We start from the raw sequence: 21,366 nt of genomic DNA, 5'->3' as shown, positions 1-21,366 counted from the left end.
TGTTATGCAAATTATAGGCACCTTAAATGTGGATTTCAAGCCAGGCAGTGGTGCCTTCAATCCCAGCACTTGGGAGTTGGATCTCTGTGAGTTCAAGGCCAGCCTGGTCTTACAGAGTGAGTTCAGGCTTCAAAGCTACAGAGAAATCCTGTTTTAAAAAAGAAGAAGAAAATGTGGATTTCAGTTTTTTTCTGGTAGTTCTTCAAAATATCTGTATTCTTTGTTTTGTAAAGAAACTTAAAAATATTTAATGTGGTTAAATCTGTTAATTAAAAATTTTAAAATATGAATAGAGTCCAATTATTTTTTTTACATTTATTATGTGTGTATGTATATATGTGTGAGTGTGCATGTATGTAGACATGTATGTGAGCAAGTACATGCCCCAGCATCCACATGGAGGTGAGAGAACAGCTTGGCAGGAGTTAGTTCTCTCTTTCCATCCACCATGTGGGTCCTGGAGATTGAACTCAGGTCATCAAGTTTGGCAGCAAAGTACCTTTACCTGTTGAGCTGCCTTATCTGCCCTGTTGGAGACAGGATTTCGTGTAACCAGGCTGGCTTTGAATTCTGAGAATACCTGAGAATTTCTTTGAATTTCTCACCCTCCTGCCTCCACCTCCTGAGGGCTGGAATTACAGGCATGTGTCATCATATTTAGTGTTTTGTTTTGTTTGTTTTTCTCAGATAGGGTCTCTCTGTGTAACAGTCCTGGCTGACAAGAGAAATTTATGTAAAGAATGCAACTGGTTCGATTTGTATCTGTGTATGTATGTATGCGTGGTGTGCGCACACACGGGTGAAGGACAGAGGTGCTGTTGTAAGTCCTCCTCAATTGATTTCTATTTTTTTTCTTTTTGAGACAAAGTCTCTCACAGCCCTAGAGCTCACTGATGAGGTTGGCAAGCAAGCCCCAGGATCTTCCTAGCTCTACCTTCCCAGTGTTGGAATTATAAATGTGCATGACTTTTACGCAGTTGCTGGGGATTGAACTCGGGTCCTCATGCTTATGTTTCAGATATTTTACTCACTGAGCATTCACCTCTGCCCCATTTTGTATTGTTTTTGGAGACTGGTTCTGGAGTTGTGGCATCTTCTTGCTTCAGCCTTCTGAGTGCTGTATGCCACCACGCCTAGTGATTTTTTCTAAATAAAATTAGGGTGGGCATGGTGGCACATGGCTTTAATCTTGCCAGGTAGGTTTCTGTGAGTTTGAGGCCAGTCTGGTCTACATAGCAACAAATTCCAGGACTTCGGGAACAAACAGTAGATTTCATGACTAGATTTGAAGGTGGATTGCTGATTTGTTTCTGTCACAGACAGAGGTGCATGTAGGAGAGCCATGCTTTCATGATGCCCGATACTGACAAGGCTTTGCCATGCCGTGGCACACCACTGGTTTTTATTTTTTTCCCAGTATTTACTTTGGACCCAGACCAACCATCTAGCTATGATGACATTCTTCAAAAGCGTCCTACGTTTTGTGACAGATAACCTTCAGTTGTTGGTTATTTGGAAATGTTCTTTTTGGGGCTGCATCCTTGCTTTTCAACCCAAAGAAGAGTAAGAGAAATGCGAGCATTTTCTATTTATTAATAACCCACTTTTTTTTTGTCTATTTTTTCCATTTTCTAAAAGCATGTCAATCATGACATAAGACTTAACCTTATTTTATTATTTCTATTTTATTGGTATTATTAATATTTTGTTTAAATTTAATTTTTTTTTTTTTTTGTCTGCTGAGATAGGGTTTTTGTGTGTGTGTGGCCCTGGCTGTCCTGGAGCTCTCTATGTATACCAGGCTGATCTGGAACTCAAATTATCTGTCTTTGCCTCCCCAGTGCTAGAATTACATGTGCACCACTACTACCTGGTAAAATTGATTCTCTTTTGGCAAATAGTTTCATTATTTTAATGTATATATGGTTTCTTCAGACACCAGTATCCAGTCAGAATTAAGAACAATATCAGGCATGGAGAAATGGCTCAGTGATTAAGAGCATTTGGTGCTCTTGCAGAGGACAGGGGTTCAATTCCCAGTACCTACATCAGGCACCACTCAACCACCAATAACTCCAGCTCCCACAAGATCTGATGCCTCCGGCCTCCTGGGCGCCTACATTCATGTGGTCATTTGAACACACTAAAAAACAAAACAAAAAGCTTTTATTTAAAAAAACAAAACAAAACACAGTGCCATCCCCCAGGCTCATTCATGTTGTCCTATGTAAATGTAAACATTTGTAAATATAAACGTTTATAGTTTCCCCTGGCTTGTCATTGTGACCATACAGTATGCAAGCTTTATGACTGCTTACTGCTTTTTTTATTATTAATACATTTATCTATCTGTTGTGTGTGTGTGTGTGTATACTCTTGTGTGCATGTATGCGTGTGTGTGCCTGTCTGAATGTGGAGGTTAGAGTATAACATGTGGGTGTTAGTTATCTGCTTCCACCATGTGGACTCTGGGGATCTAACTGAGGTCTTCTGGTTGAATGGCAGGTACCTGTACCCATTGAGCCACTGGCTTCACCCCCGCTGTTGTACACTGTTCTTTTGCCCTGGGAGTGCTGCAGTTTGTTCACTCGCTCAGTGCTGAAGGATGTTTGCATTTCTTTTTTAGCAAGTATGAATAGAGCGTCTGGAAATGTTTTTATGTTGGTTTCTGAGGAAATATGGTTCTCATTGTCTTGGGGTATCCACATACAACAAGGGGTGTTGTTGAGATATGTATATCAGTGTGTATGTGTGTGTGTATGCCTGAGCACACATGTGGAGGCCAAAAGAAGGTGACAGGAGCTGTCACTGTATTCTTGTTCTTTAGAGGCAAAATCTGTCCTAAACCCGGGGTTCGTGCTTTCCTGGCTGGACTGGCAGCTACAAGCTCCAGAGATCCTCCTGTCTGAGCTTTCTGTGGAGCCGAGATTATATGTATGGGCCGGAAACCAGGATTGAATGTACACAGGGAACATAACTTGGGTCCTTTGGAAGAGCTGCAAGTGCTTTTAACTGTTAAGGTGTCTGTCTTTCTCCCCTCCCAACCTTTAAACTTGTCTATTCTAGTAAATGTGTTTGATAATTTAATCATAGCTTTAACTTTCTTTTCTGTGATGATGTTGAGTATCTTCTTATTGTATTAGTATTATTATTTTGGTCTTTTTGTGACAAGGTTCTCTGTTATGTAGCCATGGTTGCCTTGAACTCACTGAAGTGATTTCTATTTTTACATAAGCAGAAAAATTTTCAAATTTAGGGAAATTGACACTACCAGGTATCGTGTTAAGCACTTAACAGAGTGACCCTAGGAGGGAGGTGCTAGGTTTGATTATCTGTTCATTTCCAGGTAAGCAATTGAGGGTCTCAGGTAAGTCACCTGCTCCAGGCCACCTGGCTAGTGAGTGGCAGGGTAGTGAGCTTTAATGTGGGGCCTGTGACTCAGTCTGTGTTTTGCATCACCAAGTTATGCTCTTTCCTGAGGACAGATTTCAGCTTGAGCAATATTAGTTTTGCCTTTATTGCTACTTCTGTATTTGTCTAGGGATAGGCTGGGAGCCTTGGTGGACGATTCATTAATTGGGATCTGTGATTTGTCTGTTTTCTTTCCTGTGTTTCTGGGGTTTATTCTAGGACTTTATTAATGGTATGGCAAACACCTGCCACTGAGGATAAGTTCAGCCCTCTTATTACTTAAAACTTTTATTTAAATTCATGCACAAACACAGAAAAAAAAATAAATCTAGAAAACAAGTAAGGGCTGGAGAGATGGCTCTTGAGTTGTAAGCCAGACTCTGAATCAGAAACCCAAAAACTGGGGCTGAGAAATGTATAGGTGGGTAAGAGCAAATTTCTGTTCTTACAGAAGACCCGAGTTCAATTCCCAGAACCCACATTGGGCATCTTACTATCTCCTATAACTCCAGTCTCTGAGATCCAAGGGTACCTACATTCATATGTATACATGAACCTCATGTACATAATTTAAAGTAAAATGTAGAAGTCCTTTTTTTCTAGACAGGGTTCATCTGTGCAGCTCTGGGTAAAAATACCTTCAAAATTTAAAAATACTTTTAAATTACTTTTCTTTAGGTTAAAAGATAACTTGCAGGAACTCTTTTCACTATGTGGGTCCCAAGGATCAAGTCAGTCTTGGCCTTAAGCACCTTTACATCTTAGCTGTCTTGATGGCCCCTTTTAGTTACTTTATTTTGAGACAGGATTTTATTAAATTGCCCAGGCTGTCCTTGAACTTGCCTCTTAGCCCAGACAGGGTTTGAACTTGGGATCTTTTTTGCCTCAGTCTCCCTAGTAGCTGGATCTGCCATATCCTTCCTTTCCTGTTACCTGTGTACTTATCTGTCAGTTCTTGACATTTGTGACTGTCTAGAGACGTTTTTCATTATTATAAGTCTGGGATGTGCTGCTGGTGTCTAGTAGGTGGAGGCCTGGGGTGCTGTCTAACAAACAACTGTAGATAGGGCAGCTTTCTACAGCATGGAACTATCCAGCCCAAACCAGCTTTGGTACCAACTCTGGGGATGTCATTCTCTTTTTTCCCCTCCCTCCCTCCCTCCCTCCCTCCCTCCCTCCCTCCCTCCCTCCCTCCCTCCCTCCCTTCTTTCTTTCTTTCTTTCTTGAGACAGGGTTTCTTTGTAGCTCTGGCTGTCTTGGAACTTGCTCTGTAGACCAGGCTGGCCTTGAACTCACAGAGATCTGTTAGGGGAGGCTGTTAGTTCATTCCCTGCTTCTCAACCCCGAAATAATCACATAGAAATGATATTATTTGCAATACTGTTTGGCCAATAGCTTAAGCATATCTCTAGCTAACTAATTATTTATTTATTTATTTATTATGCATACAATATTCTGTCTGTGTGTATGCCTGCAGGCCAGAAGAGGGCACCAGACCTCATTACAGATGGTTGTGAGCCACCATGTGGTTGCTGGGAATTGAACTCAGGACCTTTGGAAGAGCAGGCAATGCTCTTAACCACTGAGCCATCTCTCCAGCCCCCTCTAGCTAATTCTTATATCCTAAACTAATCCATCTCCTTTAATCTGTGCATCACCAAGGTAGTGGCCTATCGGCAAAGTTCCACCAGGCTCCAGTGGAGGTGTACTTCTCTGACTCTGCCTTCTTTCTACCAGCGTTCAGCGTAGTTCTTTTTTTTTTTTTTTAAAGATTTTTTATTTATTATGTACACAGTGTTCTGCCTCCATGTATGCCTGCAGGCCAGAAGAGGGTGCCAGATCTCATTGTAGATGGTTGTGAGCCACCATGTGGTTGCTGAGGATTGAACTCAGGACCTCTGTAAGAGCAATCAGCGTTCTTAACCTCTGAGCCATCTCTCCAGCCCTCAGCTTAGTTTTCCCACCTAGCCACTGGCCAAAACAGCTTTATTCATTAACCAATAAAAGCAACAAACATACAGAAGAACTTTCTACACCAGAGATCCACCTACCTCTATCTCCTGAGTGCTGGAATTAAAGGCATTTACCACCATATTCAGTTTAAGATTTAATTTTTTTATTTTTTATGTGTATGGGTGTTTTGCCTGTATATATGTATATCACATGTGTGCAGTGCCCATGAAGGTCAGGAGAGGGCATTGGATTCCTGGGAACTAGAGCTACAGATGGTTGTGAGCCACCATTGATTGAGAGTATTGGGAACTGAACCTGGGTCCTCTGAAAGAGCAGCAAGTCCTCTTAACTGCTGACTCATTTCTCCATCCCCTGTGATGCTATTCTTATGTGTAGTGGCAGAGTCAGTAGAACAATACAGAAAGGAGTAGGTTTTTTTTTCCTTCTTTTCTGTGTAACCTTGTCTGTTGTGGAACATGCTTTGTAGACCAGGCTGACATTGAGCTCACAGAGATCTACTTGCCTCTGCTTCCCTTTTTTTTAAATTTTATTTTATGTGCATTGGTGTTTTGCTTGTGGGTATGTCTGTGTGAGTATGTCAGATCTCGTACTTATAGATAATTGTGAACTGCATGTGGGTGTTGGGATTTGAATCCATTTCCTCATTCAGTGCTCTTAACCTCTGAATCATCTTTCCAGTCTCACAGTCTTTATTTTTTATGTTTGAAAGAAGATTTAATTTATAAAAAAAGAAAAAAGTTGTGGTGGTAGCATTTCCTTTTAATTTCAGCATTTGGGAGGTAGAGGCAGGTGGATCTCTGCGAGTTCAAGGCCTACTTGGTCTATAAATCAGGTTCCAGGACAGAAATCTTCTCTTGAAAACACGACAACATCAGGAAGTGTTAACACCCAGCATGTTGAGTATAAACAATTAAAACCATGCTTTGTTTTTAGTTAAAAATTCCAGGAACTGGGGAGAGGCTTAGCAGCAGGAGGGACTGAGGAAAAGCCAAGTGTGGCAGTGTGTGCTTATAACCCAGTGTTGGAGACAGAGTCAGGCAGATCCTTGGAGGTTTTGGCCAGCCAGCCTAACTTTGCAAATGGTAAACTCCAGATTCATTAAGAGACCCTATCTCCACAAAACCAAACCAAACCAAAAACAAACTATGGAAAAATGGATGCAGTGACGCACTTTTTATTTTTTTTCCCCAGACAGGGTTGCTTTTCTCTGTTTAGCATTGGCTGTCCTGGAACTCACTTGGTAGACCAGGCAGGCCTTGTACTCAGAGATCTGCCTGTCTCTGCTTCCCCAGTGCTGGGCTTAAAGGTGTGCACCACCACTGCCTGTGCCACCCCTCACCTCCTGCACATCAGACTGGCCTCGAACTCAGAGAGATCACAGAAATCCACCTGTTTTTGCCTCTTGAGTGCTGGGATTAAAGGCATGTGGCACCAGGCTGGCTGTGGGGCATGCTTTTGGTCAAGAGGCAGGGGCAGGAACTGGAGTGATGGTTCAGTGGTTATGGGTACTAGCTGTTCTCCCAGTGAATCCTGGTTTGGTCCCTAGCACCCACATAGTGGCTCAAAACTGTCTGTAACTCTAGTCCTCAGGGCTCAGACACCCTCTTTTGGCCTTTGTGGGCACCAGGATAAACCCCCATAAGCAAATGATGATGATGACAGAGGCAGAAGGATCTCAGTGAGTTTGAGGCCAACATGTTCTACAGAGTGAATCTGTGGTCCATTAGGGCTACATAGTGAGACCCTGTTTCTAAAAAGTTTGAGAGAAGTTGTGGAAGACACCTGATGTTGACCTCTAGCCTTCTTATACATTTACACACACACACACACACACACACACACACACACACACACACACACACACAGAGAGAGAGAGAGAGAGAGAGAGAGAGACTTGCAAATTCAAAATTGAAGAAATTGGAGATGATAGTGTACCTCCTCTACTCCTTTGATAGAGTGTGACAAATACTGATGATGCCCCTTTTAGATTCTTATCCTGTTCTTTCAGTGCTGTGTCTTCTATAGTACTGATAGTTTGAAAGTTAAAAGACTGTGTCTACTTCTGATGCTTCTTATTCTGCACTGCAGTTGATGACTACAGAGCAATTTATTGAGGGCAGGTTGTTAAGATTGGAGCTGAGGATGCCAGCCAAGAGCATTTCTGTATGGTGAGGAGGTGGTAGGACAGATAAACTCCATAAGACCAACAGGGAGTGTGGAAGGTTTACAGAGCAGAAGAAAGGCTAAGAGAATTGAGCAAGTGATGTTGGCAGGAGCTGACCTTGAAGCAATATTGTGACTGTCACTTATTTTTTTTAAATAATTTATTATTTCTGTTTTATGTGCTTTGGTGTTTTGCCTGCATGTTTGCCTATGTGAGGATGCCAGATTCTATGGAACTGAAGTTATAGACAGTTGTGGGCTGCCATGTGGGTGCTGGGAATTGAACCCAAGTCCTCTGGAATAACAACCAGTGCTGTTAACTGCTGAGCCATCTCTCCAGCTCCATGACTGGCACTTCTTACAGTTAGGTCATCTCTATCAGATTTCTATTTACTGAGTGATGGAATTGGAAAAAGCATGTTTGAATTTTGCTATTTCACTTATTATTATTACATATATGTATCATCTGTGTATATTAGTATGAGCATGACATCTGACATGTGAGGGTCAGATGACAACTTTTGGGAGTTATTTCTCTCCTTTCACTGTGGGATACATGGGTTAAACAAGTTACTGGGCAAGCACTTTTACTGACTGAGCCCATCTGTTGGCCCACTTATTGTCTCTTTCTTGACCTGTTTTAGCAGTTTCTCTCTTTCCCCATTTTTTAAAAAAATAACTTGTATATTAGTCAGGGTTCTCTAAAGGAACAGAACTGATAGAATGAACACATAAATATATATGGACTTATTAGAGGATTTACAGGATGTTGTCCAAATAGTACAGCAATTGTTGTCTCCCATGGAAAGGTTAAGGATCCAGGAGTTGTCCAGTCTACGAGACCTCCAACTGTCAGGATTCTCCACTGAGCTATGTCATTGGCTCAAGGCTCCTGTGCACTCTCAGTGGTCAGTGCACACCATCTCTTCTGTTAGCCATTTCTTCATAGGATTGGTAGTTGACAGATAATTCTTCTCTCCTTTCCTTTTTCCTGGTCCTGGGAATCAAATTCAGAACCCTGTACATGTTAGCCAGGTGCTCTGCCGCTGCGTCTTCAGTAGGTTCCGACTTTGTTTACAACCTGTCCTTCATGTGCTGTTGCTGGTGAGGAGAGCCCTCATTTCTCATGGTCTCATGGTGTTTGATCCTCCTGCCTCTTCTTGGCACCTTGAGTTTAATGTGTGGATTATTTCCTCTCGCTGAGTTCAACTGAACACTTCCTTTGTAAATGTAAAAAAAAAAAATTACATCTATTTGTTTTTGTGGGTGCATGTGTGGAGGTCAGAGGAAAATTTGTGGGGGTTGGTTGGTTGTTCTTTCTACCACATGGTTGTCAGGGATTGACAGGTCACCAGGTTGGGTTGCAAGCACCTTACCCTCTGAGCCCTCTAGTTCAGCTGAGTCTTTGTCTCTGCAAAGCTGGAGTTTGCTCCTGCCGTCATGTGTATAGTGAACTTCTTGTTCACTTCCCGACCCAGCTCAGGTCTCAGATGGAATGAATCTTTCTGATCTTTGTTAATTTGGGCACTTGACTGACTCCTCTGCTAATCTGAGATCCTGGAAAGTGGTGATCTCACACCCCACCTCTGTGTTTGAGGGTGTTAGCCTAGGGCCTGGACCTCTGGAAATGTGGGCTGAGTTAAAGTAACGCCCAGCTTGAACTTTGGCTAGTTTTTTAAAGGGTGTGAAAAGATCCTATGGTTTATGGACTTTGATTTTCTGCAACTGTAGAAGTGTAAGACTCGAGAGGCTGACCCTTGAAGGTTTATGTAGGAAGCATTTCTGATCCCTTGGTCATAAAAGTGGAATCTTCTTTTTATTTGCACTTTGGCATTCATTTGTTTCACTTACAAAGAGTTTGATTCTGACTGCTTTTGCTGGGTATTCCAGCCTGGAGCTTAGTGAATACACTATAAAACATACATTTTAGATTTTACACTGTCCACAACGGAGGCTCGCTAAAGGAGGTGCTCATTCCTCTGGGCATTCAGCTGGTGGGGATGGGAATGTGGCTAGAGTTTATAATTACTAAGTCTTTGCTTTCATTCCTTTTTTGGGGTGTGGGTTTGAGGCAGGGTTTCTCTGTGTAACAGACCTTGGTGTCCTGGAACTCACTCTGTTGACCAGGCTGGCCTTGAACTCACAGAGATCCACCTACTTCTGCCTCCCCAGTGCTGAGATTAAAGGTGAGAACCAGCACTGCCCAGCTGCCTTCTTTTAAACAAATAATCTTAAGATCTTTTATTATTTAAAACCTTTTCTTTTGGATATGTGTGTACAACTGTGTGTATGTTCACTATATGCATGCAGGTACCCAAAGGTGTCTCAGATCCTCTGGAACTGGTATTACAGTTAGCTGTGAGTTGCCCAGGAGCTGAACCTAGGCCTTGAATTTGGGTCCTCTGCAAGAGCAGCAAGTGCTCTTAATTGCTGAGCCATCTCTCCAGCTCTTTACTAAGTCTTTAAGTCACACCCATTCTTTTCTCATGTTTAGGATTTTTGTCCCTGAGTCATGGAAGACAGAAGAGCCGAAAAGTCATGTGAAGAAGCGTGTGAGTCACTGAAGAGGCAGGACTATGACATGGCCCTCCAGCACTGCACAGAGGCCCTGCTTTCTCTTGGCCAGTACTCCATGAAAGACTTCACAGGGCCATGTCCCCTGGAGATAGAGCACATCAAAATCGAGAGTCTTCTTTACAGAATTGCCTCATTCTTGCAATTGGTGAGTGCTGTTGGTGTACCATGGAGAGCTGTTATGTACCAGTGCAGACCACATGTTGGCCACTCCTGTACATATCAGCTGATTTGGGCCTGAACAGATAAAAGAGTACTCGGTGACTGCTGAATATTCCCAATGGCAAACAACTGTTTTTAAAATTGTATTATGGTGCTCACTCATTTAACACGTATTTATTGAGTATATGCTATCTGATAGAGCCCTTCTTCCTCTTAGTGTCTAGTAGAGGCCTAGATAGAAACAGTAGCCATTGTAGACAGCTCCACACTAGGGACAGTATGCTGAAAGGAGCAGTGCTCAGGAGCCAGGGAGCAGCAGTGCTGGAGATGGGGTTACCCAGGCTGGTCAAGGTGATGGGTAAGCCATGTGGAAATCTGAAGGAAAGGGACCCTGAGGCAGAATCCCAGCTGAATTTGAGTACTAGCTGGCCAGTGTGACTGGGATAGGATGCATGAGGGTGAGAGGGAAAAGGCTATAGGACCAGTGGGGTCTTGTGGGGCTTTCTGAGCCTCTCAGAGTGAGCTGGGGAGCTGCAACAGCAGTTGGAGTGGAGCAGTGATGGGATTTGGTTCAGCAGGAGCTAGGCTGTGTTCAGAAGAGATTAGTAGAGTGATAGGGGTAGTGGCACACCTTCAGTCTGAGCCCTAGGCAGAGGCAGGAGGATCACCGTCAACTTGAAATCACCTGCTCTACAGAGGGAGTTCCAGCACAGCTAGGCTGTGTAGAGAGACCCTGTCTCAAAAAAAGAACAGACAATAGACTCAGTGTTAATTTGTATAGACAGCGATGCAGCCTGTGCTGTGTAGAAGCCCAAAGCAGGAGCAGATACCCTGGCACTCTGAGTGCAGGGAAAGGTCTGTCATATCACTTACCCTGACTTTTTTTGACTGAGCCCTTAGAAAAATGGGGTTTCCTTCAGCTGGAATGACAAGGTCGTATGTAGGGAGCAGGTTTTTGAGCTTAGTTTTGGGCCTTGCAGGTTTGAGGTGTCATTGAATCATCTGGCTGGAGATGAAGAGACGGTGCAAGAGTGGACTGTGTGAGAGAGGGATTAAAAAGATTTTGGGGGGGGAGCTGGAGAGATGGCTCAGTGGTTAAGAGCATTGCCTGTTCTTCCAAAGGTCCTGAGTTCAATTCTCAGCAACCACATGGTGGCTCACAACCATCTGTAATGAGGTCTGGTGCCCTCTTCTGGCCTGCAGGCACACACAGAGACAGAATATTGTATATACAATAAACAAACAAACAAATAAATAAATAAATATTTTTTTTTAAAAAGAGAGATTATGGGGTACTATGTTAGATGGCATACAAGGTTTGGTGTAGGTCACCAGGGAAGGGACTAAGGACCAGGATGATGGTGTCAAGAGGGTGTGGAGAAGGAACATGCAGAACATCTGAGGAATAGCTGGGTGTAGAAGGGAAAAGTGAGAGTCATAGTTGGTGCAGCTAGGTAGAGAAAATGAGATATCAGTGTGTCTAATAAATGGCACATGTCAGTGAACTGTGGCTCATCTGGATGTAGTGGAGATCACTGATGGACATTATGTGAGTAGGTTCCTTAGATCAGTTAATGGCTGCCTGACTTAAAGAGAACCTGGGAGAATCAGGGAGAATTTCTTCCTATGTTTTTATTCCTTTGGACAGCCCCACTGTGTAGCTGGGGCTGGCCTGAGCTTCCCTGTGTGGTGCAGGCTGGCCTCCAACTTGTGATCCTCCTTCTGCCTCTTGGATGAAGGTTTACAAGTGTGCAGAGCCTACTCTGTGAGAAGTTCTACCACAAGGAGGCACCAAAGATAAAAAGGAGCCAGTGGAAGAAGCAAAGTCACAAGAGCGAGCTCCCCACAAGACAGGGTTTCTCTGTGTAGCCCTACACGCCTTGGGACTTGCTCTGTAGACCCTGCTGGCCTCTGCCTTGTGAGTGCTGGGACTAAAGGTGTGCACCACCATTCCTGACTCAGTCAGAATGTTTTTTAAGTTGGAAAAAATAACAGCATGTTTGTTTAGGAAAGAATCAGTGGAAAGGAAACTGTCAAAAGCTGTGGGAGCATAGAAGCTTGGGGGGTGGTGTCTTCAAGGTCAGCTTTAGAAAGGGATAGTGTCTCTGGGAACAGGTGTGAGGAGGGTGCTGGGAAGGAGGACGATATGGCTGTGGCAATGGGAACTCTAGTCAAGCCATTGGTGGAGGAGGAGGTGGTGCAGGGGGAGGTTGTGGCTGGCTAAGGTGCTGAAGTGACCCAGCTGTCAGAGTGGTTGGAGGGGAGTGCAGTGGGTGCTTGGTTCTAGGGTGGAGGAGGTAACCCCCGGAGATTTTGGAAGTGCACTCTCCCTGTATGTGGTAGACTGATAGTATTCCTGACTCCTCAAAGACAGCTGAGCTCTCTGCTGATGGTTTTAGTCGTAGCCTTTCAAGTATGCCATTTTACCTTGTATCTTTCCTTTTCTTTTTGTAGAAAAACTACGGGCAAGCTGATGAAGATTGTAGGCATGGTATGTGTAAAAGACGGGCCCTTTTCTGATCTGATGATTTTTAATTTTAAAAAATTTTCTTTTGCCAATTTCAAAAGCAATTATAATGTTAACAATCCTATCTTACTGTGGTGCCTAGTGACAGATTGGGTTGATGTCTTTCCTGCTGTGACAGGCATACCAGGTGAGCATGTGGGCGTGAGTGTTGGCATTCTTGTCTGCATGTGCCCCTTCACCCTCCCTCCCTCAAGGAGCATTGACAGTGAGACTTTTAAAAGTCTGGATAAATAGGTATAGTCTATAAATGCCACGCTTAAGAAGTGCAACACATGTTGATTAAATTGCCAAGCTTTGAATGTTGAAAATATCTGTCTTTTTTTTAAACGAGTCAGAGTGTTCTCCTTAGGAGTTGGCTGGAGTGCTCTGAAATGCTCCTTCCTGTTTTCTTGTGGCCGGAAGTTGAGACCAGTAAGATCCACATTCTCTGAGTGTTCATGTTGTGGAAATTCCTTTCTTGGCCCTTGCTGCATCTCAGTAGAAAGAGCCTGTGGGTGGAGGGTCAGGGTGCCTTCCCACGCCCTCTTGCTGGGCTATTTTGCACAGCTCAGTGGCCTGGATAATATAAATTGTGTTTCATTCTTCCATAACTGGGACTTGAGGCTGATGTATTTGACATGTTAATTTTTATTTTTTGCTTCCTCACTTCTTTGTGTCAGAATGTCAAAAAAGAATTAAGTATTTTTATTTTACGCGTTACCAAATCATGCTACAGACTCTTGTTGTACATGGACCACACTTTAGACATCATTCATTAATGACCAGTGACCTTTCTGTGAACCTGCAATGGAACTGTAATGGCTTAGGATTTAAATTAGAATTAGAGATATCCTTGTCATCTTTGAACATTTCTAAAAGACAGAATGCAGATATAATGGTAGATAATGTAAAGGAATGTGACAGGCTCCTTCTCCTCTCCCGGAGAAGTGGTGGGCTGGTGGACTTACCTTTTACTACACTGAGAAACACAGATGCTTATCATATATAAATTGTTTATTTTTTTTCCTTTAACAAATAATTTTAAAGGGGGCTTGTGAAATGGCTTAGCGGGTAAGAGAACGCTTGTTGCTTTTTGCAGAAGGTCCAGGTTTGACTTCCAGCACCCACACGGTGGCTCACCAACTTCTTTAGCTCTTGTCCTAGGGGATCCAACACTTCCTCTGACCTCTGTGGCCACCAGGCACAAATATGGTGCACATATGTACATGTGGGCAAAATACTCAATATACATAAGATAAAATTATAAAATCCTAAAAGCAAACAAGAAAGAATTTGAACATACTTGTCATAAAGTTGCTTTTCTGCCGCCATAGCATGGTTGTCTTTCCACGTTAATGTTAATACACTGGCTCCAGTTCATGACAGATGTCCCTTGTGTGGACGACATAGTCAAGTTATTTCCCGAATTGATGAGGCTCCAGCAGGTTCTGGTTCATTCTTTGTCAGTATAATCCACCTGATAATAGACATTCTTGCTAATCGTTGCCTTTCTTTCATGCTGTAGAGTTGGCTTTCTGGGTTAAGGATTATGGGAACTTGTGATTTTGTTTTTTAGTTTTAATTTATTTTTATTTTATGTGCATTGACATTTTGTCTGTGTGAGGGTGTCTGGTCTCCTGGAACTGGAGTTACAGACAGTTGTGAACTGCCATGTAGTTAGTTGCAAGAAACTGAAAGCAGATCTTCTGGAAGAGCAGCCATTGCTCTTAACCACTGAGCCTTCTCCTCAACCCTGAACTTGTGATTTTTATAGACACCATCAGCTTATAGTTTGAAATGTACTTACCCTCTGCAATATGTGCAAATATTTCCTGTATTTTCACCATGCCAAAACCCAGCAGTTTTAAAACTTTCCCCACCCATCTCATGTGTAAGAAATAGTTCCAAATATTTAATTTTGTTTTTTCTGAGTTCTTGGGAAGTTAAAATACAGTCTTCCCATTTGAGAAATGTGCAAAGGCCCCAGAAGATTACATGACTTGTGGGAAGTCATGGAAAAGTAAACGTTGGCGAGGGGGATTTTCATTTTTCTGTTAAAAGAGATAAATTCAATAGCCAGGTGTAGTGGTTCACACCTTTAGCCCCAGCACTCAGGAGGCAGAGGCAGGCCTCTGAGTTTTAGGCTAGCCAGAGCTACATAGTGAGACTCTTTCTCCAAACAAACAGGCAAACAAAGCCCAGATTAAAAACTTTTGTTAATTAATAAAAGTTTAACCGTTGGTGAAGTTGGCATGACACATGATGTGTGTGTACTTTGGTGTCAATAGGCAGATAGAGTGCAGGTTGAGATTCGTCCTGACCTTTGATCCTCTGATTTCATTTCTGGGACCCTGTCCCACGAAAATAGTACAATGAAGGAGAAAATTGTCCACACTGTTGTTGACTGCAATGCTGTGTGTAAAGTGAGAAGAGGTTGGCTTTCAAGGAGGAAGGGCTTCATTAATTATAGTCTCTGTGTTCTCTACACTTTTTAGGTGACATGAAAACTTGGAAGTGGCCCTTTTGTTTTGTTTTTTTCCCTCTGAGACAGGGTTTCTCTGTGTAGCCCTGGTTGTCCTGGAATTCTCTTTGCAGACCAGGCTGGCCTTGACCTCAGAGATCTGCCTGCCTCTGCCTCCTGAGCACTGGAATTAAAGGCTTGCACCTCCACCGAATGTTGGAAGTGGTCTTTTTGTATGTGCATAAGTAGTCTTTTTGTGTGAGCATGATCATGGAGGCAGGAGGTTGACGTTCAATGTCTTCTCTGTTTTTCTCCAGCTTTTCTTCTTTTGGGGACATGGTGTTTTATTAAACATGGAACTCATTGATTGGCAAGGCTGGTGGCCAACAGGTCCCCTAAATCCACCTGCCTGCACTTCCCTGTCTCCCTAGCATTGGGGTTACAGATAAGCACTGCTGTGCCCAGCTTTCACATGTGTGTTGGGGATCTAAACTCAGGTCCTCATGCTTGTGTAGCAAATACCTTACCCACTGAGCCATCTTTCTAGTCCCTATTTGTAAAATTTGTATAAAAACACCTTTACAAAGTTGTAATTTTATAGACATTAGAAAATATTGGCTAAGATTACACATGTACTGTGGAATTCTATGTTTCTTTTTTGTTTTGTTTCTGTTTTGTTTTTTTACCTGAGACAGGGTTTTTCTGTAACTTTGGAGCCTGTCCTAGAACTAGCTCTTGTAGACCAGGCTGGCCTTGAACTCACAAGGATCCGTCTGCCTCTGCCTCCTAAGTGCTGACTGTGGAATCCTGACTATATATATCCGATTCTCAGTAATGTTATTGTTGTGTATGATAAGTAAGTATGGCTAGACAGTCAAGTAACTAATAAGCAGGAGGAATTTCTTGCTGGGTTTCTGTAAACCTGTTACCCTGTATAGTTACACCAAGATGCTCTGAGGCTAGGCCTGGAGAGCTCCATCTGAAGTGCCTTTTATCAATGCCTTTCTGTTTGCCTTTTACATAGTGTGATGCTCATTCTTCTATTGGTGGACCAGTTTGTATTTTGATAACTTGTGTGTGTGTGTGTGTGTGTGTGTGTGTGATTTTAAAAATGAATAATTAGCCAAAGTACTTTGAATTTGATACATTACATTGTATTGATTACCATTGCCAACAGTTACTGCAACCAACATGTGACAGTGACCTTCAAATTTAATTCCTACTGTCTTGAAACATCACAGAATATCACCAAATCTAAAAGCATCTATTTATCTACCTATCTATATCTATCTGCCTGTCTGTCTGCCTGCCTGTCTGTCTGTCTGTCTGTCTGTCTATCTATCTATCTATCTATCTATCTATCTATCTATCTATCTATCTATCTATTTTTGATACATTCTCTGACTGGCCTAGAATTCCCTATGCAGACCAGACTGGCCTGGAACTCACAGAGATCCAAGTGCTGGGATTAAGTGTGACCCACCACCATGCCCGGCCCTTCTTAAATAATTCAGGTGTGAGTGTGTGTGTGTGTGTTGTGTATGTATGTGTTTATCTAACAGCTCATTATAGTTATATATAAAATTAACAGCATACACACACACACACACACACACAATCTAGGAAGTTTGCAGCCATCAACAGTTTTAGTGCAATTTCAGGAGCAATTGGGAATTTGGTAATCTCTGAAGTTGTTAGTGTAGTGGATCTTGTAGGTAAAATACATGCATACTTCCCATAGCATATGTGAAAGGATCTCTCTAAAATTGGCCTCATTCATTTTATTCTCTGCAAACTGACCTGGCCCACTTAGCATAACCTTTATTGCTGATGTCTGCACATGTTCTCTTTTTAGAGTTGATTAATGACCATCCGAAGATATTAATTTGACATAAAAGGTGTCAGGGCCTTTACAATTACCTTGGGTTTTCTCCTCTCTGTCCGTAGGTTCTACAAAATTGTATTTTGATCCCACAGGAACTTCAGAATGGTTTCCTGGTGGGATGGATACACAGTCTTTAGTAACTTGCATTTGGAGGAAGTACATAGTGCTCTCTTCTGAAATAATTCTTATTATATTTATTTCTTTCTGTCTGTCATATGGGATGTGGGGATTGAACTCAAGTTATCAGGCTCAGCTGCAAGTACCTTCACCTGTTTAACCAGCCATCTTACTGGCCCTGTATTTTGAAATAGTTTAAAGTAATTATAGACAGTGAGATAACTATGTGTGTATCTCTAAAACACAAAGGCCATCACTGCATAACCACAATATTTGTTTAATCTGACAAAATTAGCAGTGTTTTTTTAAAATACTATCTGAGACCCTGGCCATAATCTGATTTACTTGGTTGCTCGTAATATAATTTTGTAGGAAAGTGCAAAGACTAGAGGTCATGACTTTTAGATCCATCTCAGTGTACTGCTGGACTAAGGCCATGAAGCCAGTGACCACTGGTTAAGTGATGTGGTTAGATCAGTTATTTGAATATAAACAGGATAGGAGCACTTTTCATGAAATGATTCTAGTGCTTTGAAATTTTTATTATATGGGAAACTTAGAATGTTTATTAAATTCGTGTGTGTGTGTGTGTGTGTGCTTGTGTGTGTGCATGCGCGTGCTTGCCCGCATACACATGTAGTTATATAGATGCTACTGTGTGTGGTAGGGGCTGTCGGAGGACAACTTATTAGGGTTGATTCTCCTTCTACCGTGAGAGTTTTAGGGATGGAGTTCAGGTCTCCAGACTTTGCATCAAGTGCTTTTACCCACTGAGCCATCTTGCTGGACCCTTAGGACTTTCTGTACTAACAAATTGAATGAACTAATAATATTTTAGATGAAGCTTGATTATTAGAAACATCGTCAGGTTGTACAGTTCTGAAGTCCTAGCCAAGAATTTTGTCAAGCTAAGCAATCACCATTGCAAGTTCATGTCAGTGATGCTTGGCCTGTGAGGCAAGTGATGCTGTAACCAGCAACCCCGTTAAGTGACTGGCCTATGACCCAAGAAATTGAAAGGTGATGAAATGAGCCTTGCATGTTTTTTTCTGGGGGAGCTGTTGACATCTTTGATGACCTTTATTTTCAAGAATTTTGATTAAATATAGATACACAGTCCTGGACTTAAAATGACCCCATTATGGTGTTTTGACTTAATGATGGTGTAAAAGCAGTAAGTATCTGGTAGAAGCTGTGCTTTGGTTTTTTTATCTTTTCCAGGGCTACTGCTGTGTGGTCTGATACTCTTATCATGCAGGATAGCAGCAGTTAGTTACACCTCCCAGTTTTCCCAGAATCATGAGGCCAAACAAGCAGTCCTCTGCAGCAAGTGTTTTAGTTGAGAGTGCTGCTATCTGGGATATTTGGAAAGATTGGTACTTTAGTTTTTGGTTGTGGTGGTGTAGTCCGTCAAACCCAGTGCCTTGTGTCAGGCAAACATTCTGTAGTTGAGTTCTTTTTCTCATCCCTTTAAGGCACTTAAAGTAGTCATTTTATTCTTAATTGTATGTGTGTGTTCGTGTACACATGTGTGCATGTGCGTCTGGTGAGTGCAGGTGCCTGTTGAGCCTGAAAGGGTGTCAGACCCTTGGAACTACAGCTGCAGGCAGGTGCTTTGCACTGAGCCATCTCTCTAGCCTTTAAATGTACTTCAAAAAAAAAGTGTGTCTAGCATATATTAATTACACATAGTGATGGGTTTCATTATGACACCTTCACACACATCATTCTCTCTGTTTCACTGTCTCCCTCTTGCTTCAGAGGGTTCTTTTTATCTTACTGACTTAGTCTCCTCCCACTTTCATGCCTTTTTTTCCTCTCTTGGCTGACCTAGGTGTTAGGGACTGCAGGCATGTGTGTGAGGGACTATTCACAGAAGCAAGGGCCACTCGCCAGGTTGGAAAAAGCTAAAAGCACTTCTGGTTTGCGTTCTCACTCGCACTGAGTTTATCAGGATCGACTACATAGTACGTCAAGGAGAATCTGTAGTTTTTATGGTAATTAAAAGGCTTTGTTGGGAAAATAGTTAGTAGGATAATAGTGTTTAATTACAGTATCTCAGGTCAAGCCCTCTGAAACACATTGTTTTGTTTAATCATGTTGTCTTCTCAGTTTTATAGCTGTGGAAGTAGGCTGTGTGTGATGGATCAGCTTGTTTAAGGCCCAGGGCCAGTTGTAAGCAGGACTGTAGCTTTGATGTGAGACTTTATGATGGGAAGCCATGCTGCTGTCTGAATCCACATCTGTTTGTGTCTATACTTCAGGATTTTACAGACTTAACAACCAGAAAAAGAACATAGAGAAAGAGAAGCAGTTCTTTAATTTTAGAATTAAAAAGCCAGAGGCTCTAATTTTTTTAAAAAATATTTCTTTGTTATCTTCAATTATGTATGTCTTGGACACTGTTCTAATGCTGGGAAAAAGACACCGTAACCAAAGCACCTCTTATAAAAGAAAGCATTTAATTGTGGGCTTGCCTACAGTTTCAGAGGTGTAGTTCGTTATCATGGTGAGAAGCCTGGCAGCAGACAGGCAGAAATGATACTGGAGAGGTAGCTGAGAGCTACATCCTGAGAGATTCTAGGTTTTTTGAGATAGGGTTTCTCTGTGTAACAGCCCTGGCTGTTTTGGAATTCTCTTTTTTCACTCAGCTGGCATCGAACTCACAGAGATCTGCCTGTCTCTGCCTTCTGAGTGCTGGGACTAAAGTGCTCATCCAAGAGCAAGTATTCCTAACCACTGAACCATCTCCCTGAACCAAAGCTTGGTGTTTGGCTGGTCTGGCCAGCTGCTGAGCTACTTACTGGAATTTGTCTTTCTTCATCCTCAGCCACAGGGTTACCGGGATGTGTGGCCATGCCTGGTTTTTATGTGGTTGCTGGGGATTCAAACTCAGATCCTCTTGCTTTCACAGCACATGCTCTCACCTTCTGAGCTACTTCTCCAGCCGTCTTTTATAAAAGACATTTTCTAGACATAAAGACTTTTTTTCTTCAATAGGAATTTAGGATTTAAATCTCTCTATTTTGAAACAAGTATAGGTTGAAACGAAGTTGCTAGGAGAGGTCCCATGATGCTTCATATACTTTTGCTCATGGTTTTGACTTCCATCATTACAGTTCAATATCAAAACCAGTAATAGTGTGTGTAGGGTGTGCCATTTGTCATGCATTGATTCATGGAGCTACACCACAAACCACCTCAGCACAGACCTCACTTGTCCTGTCCCCATGATCACCCTCCCCACCATTCCTGACTTCTGCCAACCACAAGTCCCTCCTCATCTCAGTCGTGTGTCATCTTGCAAATGTTGTGTAAACACAATTGTGGGATGTTTGGCCTGAAATGTCTGTTTTTATTTATTTATTTATTAATTTATTTTTAAAAAATTTCCACCTCTTTCCTTCCTCCCATTTTCCCCCCACTCCCCCAACTCCCTCTCCCGCTCCCTCTCTAGTCTTAAGAGCAGTCAGGGTTCCCTGCTCCGTGGGAAGTCCAAGGTTCTCCCCCCTCCATACAGGTCTATAAAGGTGAGCATCCAAACAAACAAGGCTCCCACAAAGTCAGTCCATGCAGTAGAATAAAAACTCAGTGCCATTGTCCTTCGCTTCTCAGACAGCCTTCATTGCCAGCCACGTTCAGAGAGTCCATTTTGATCACATGCTTCTGTCTGTTTTTACTCATGAGATCTCTCCAAGCTGGGGGACTGTCGCTAAGATAAGTGAAAGTTTAATGTTTAAAATTGAGGACTGATATGTTGTCGCTTAGTGTGTGTAGATGTGTGTGTAGAAATACATTTTGTATTCATATGAACTCAGTGGTACTATGAGCTCATGTTTGTACTGACTCTACTCAGGGCAGTTACTAAGTAAGCAACTGTAGCTATACATGTAGCTATACATGAGTTTTCAGTCTTATTTCTAGAGACAATGTCTGGCATTTAACTTGCAGTTTTGCCAAGGAAGGCCTTGAACTTGAAATTCTCCTGCTTTAGCTTCCAATGTAGATGTGATTACAGCATTCCACCATGCTCAGTTACGAGTGATATTTTAGAAGAAATCTCATGTTAGAGTTGGCTGGATACTTGTTAGTGCTAATTTCATAGTTACTGTG

At 42.3% G+C, this 21,366-nt stretch overlaps 1 protein-coding gene and 1 pseudogene across 5 annotated transcripts in view; one reads left to right on the top strand and one right to left on the bottom strand.

The window, feature by feature from the left end:
- The window catches only part of Helz (helicase with zinc finger), a 167,127-nt gene that overhangs the window by 35,386 nt on the left and 110,375 nt on the right, over positions 1-21,366 (top strand). For all 5 annotated transcript variants that reach the window (XM_085695975.2, XM_085695973.2, XM_048446061.3 and 2 more), the window contains 2 exons: positions 10,043-10,270; positions 12,739-12,775. In XM_085695975.2, the coding sequence (XP_085552101.2) occupies positions 10,061-10,270; positions 12,739-12,775 (247 nt within the window). In that variant the 5' untranslated portion in view covers positions 10,043-10,060. The remainder of the gene's footprint in view (positions 1-10,042; positions 10,271-12,738; positions 12,776-21,366) is intronic.
- Positions 14,782-20,111, bottom strand: LOC125407808 (elongin-C pseudogene; annotated as a pseudogene).

The sequence above is a fragment of the Myodes glareolus genome, chromosome 9, assembly GCF_982192425.1.
Source record: "Myodes glareolus chromosome 9, mMyoGla1.1, whole genome shotgun sequence".
Lineage (NCBI taxonomy): Eukaryota > Metazoa > Chordata > Mammalia > Rodentia > Cricetidae > Myodes > Myodes glareolus.
This window is presented reverse-complemented; position numbering and strand designations above follow the sequence as displayed.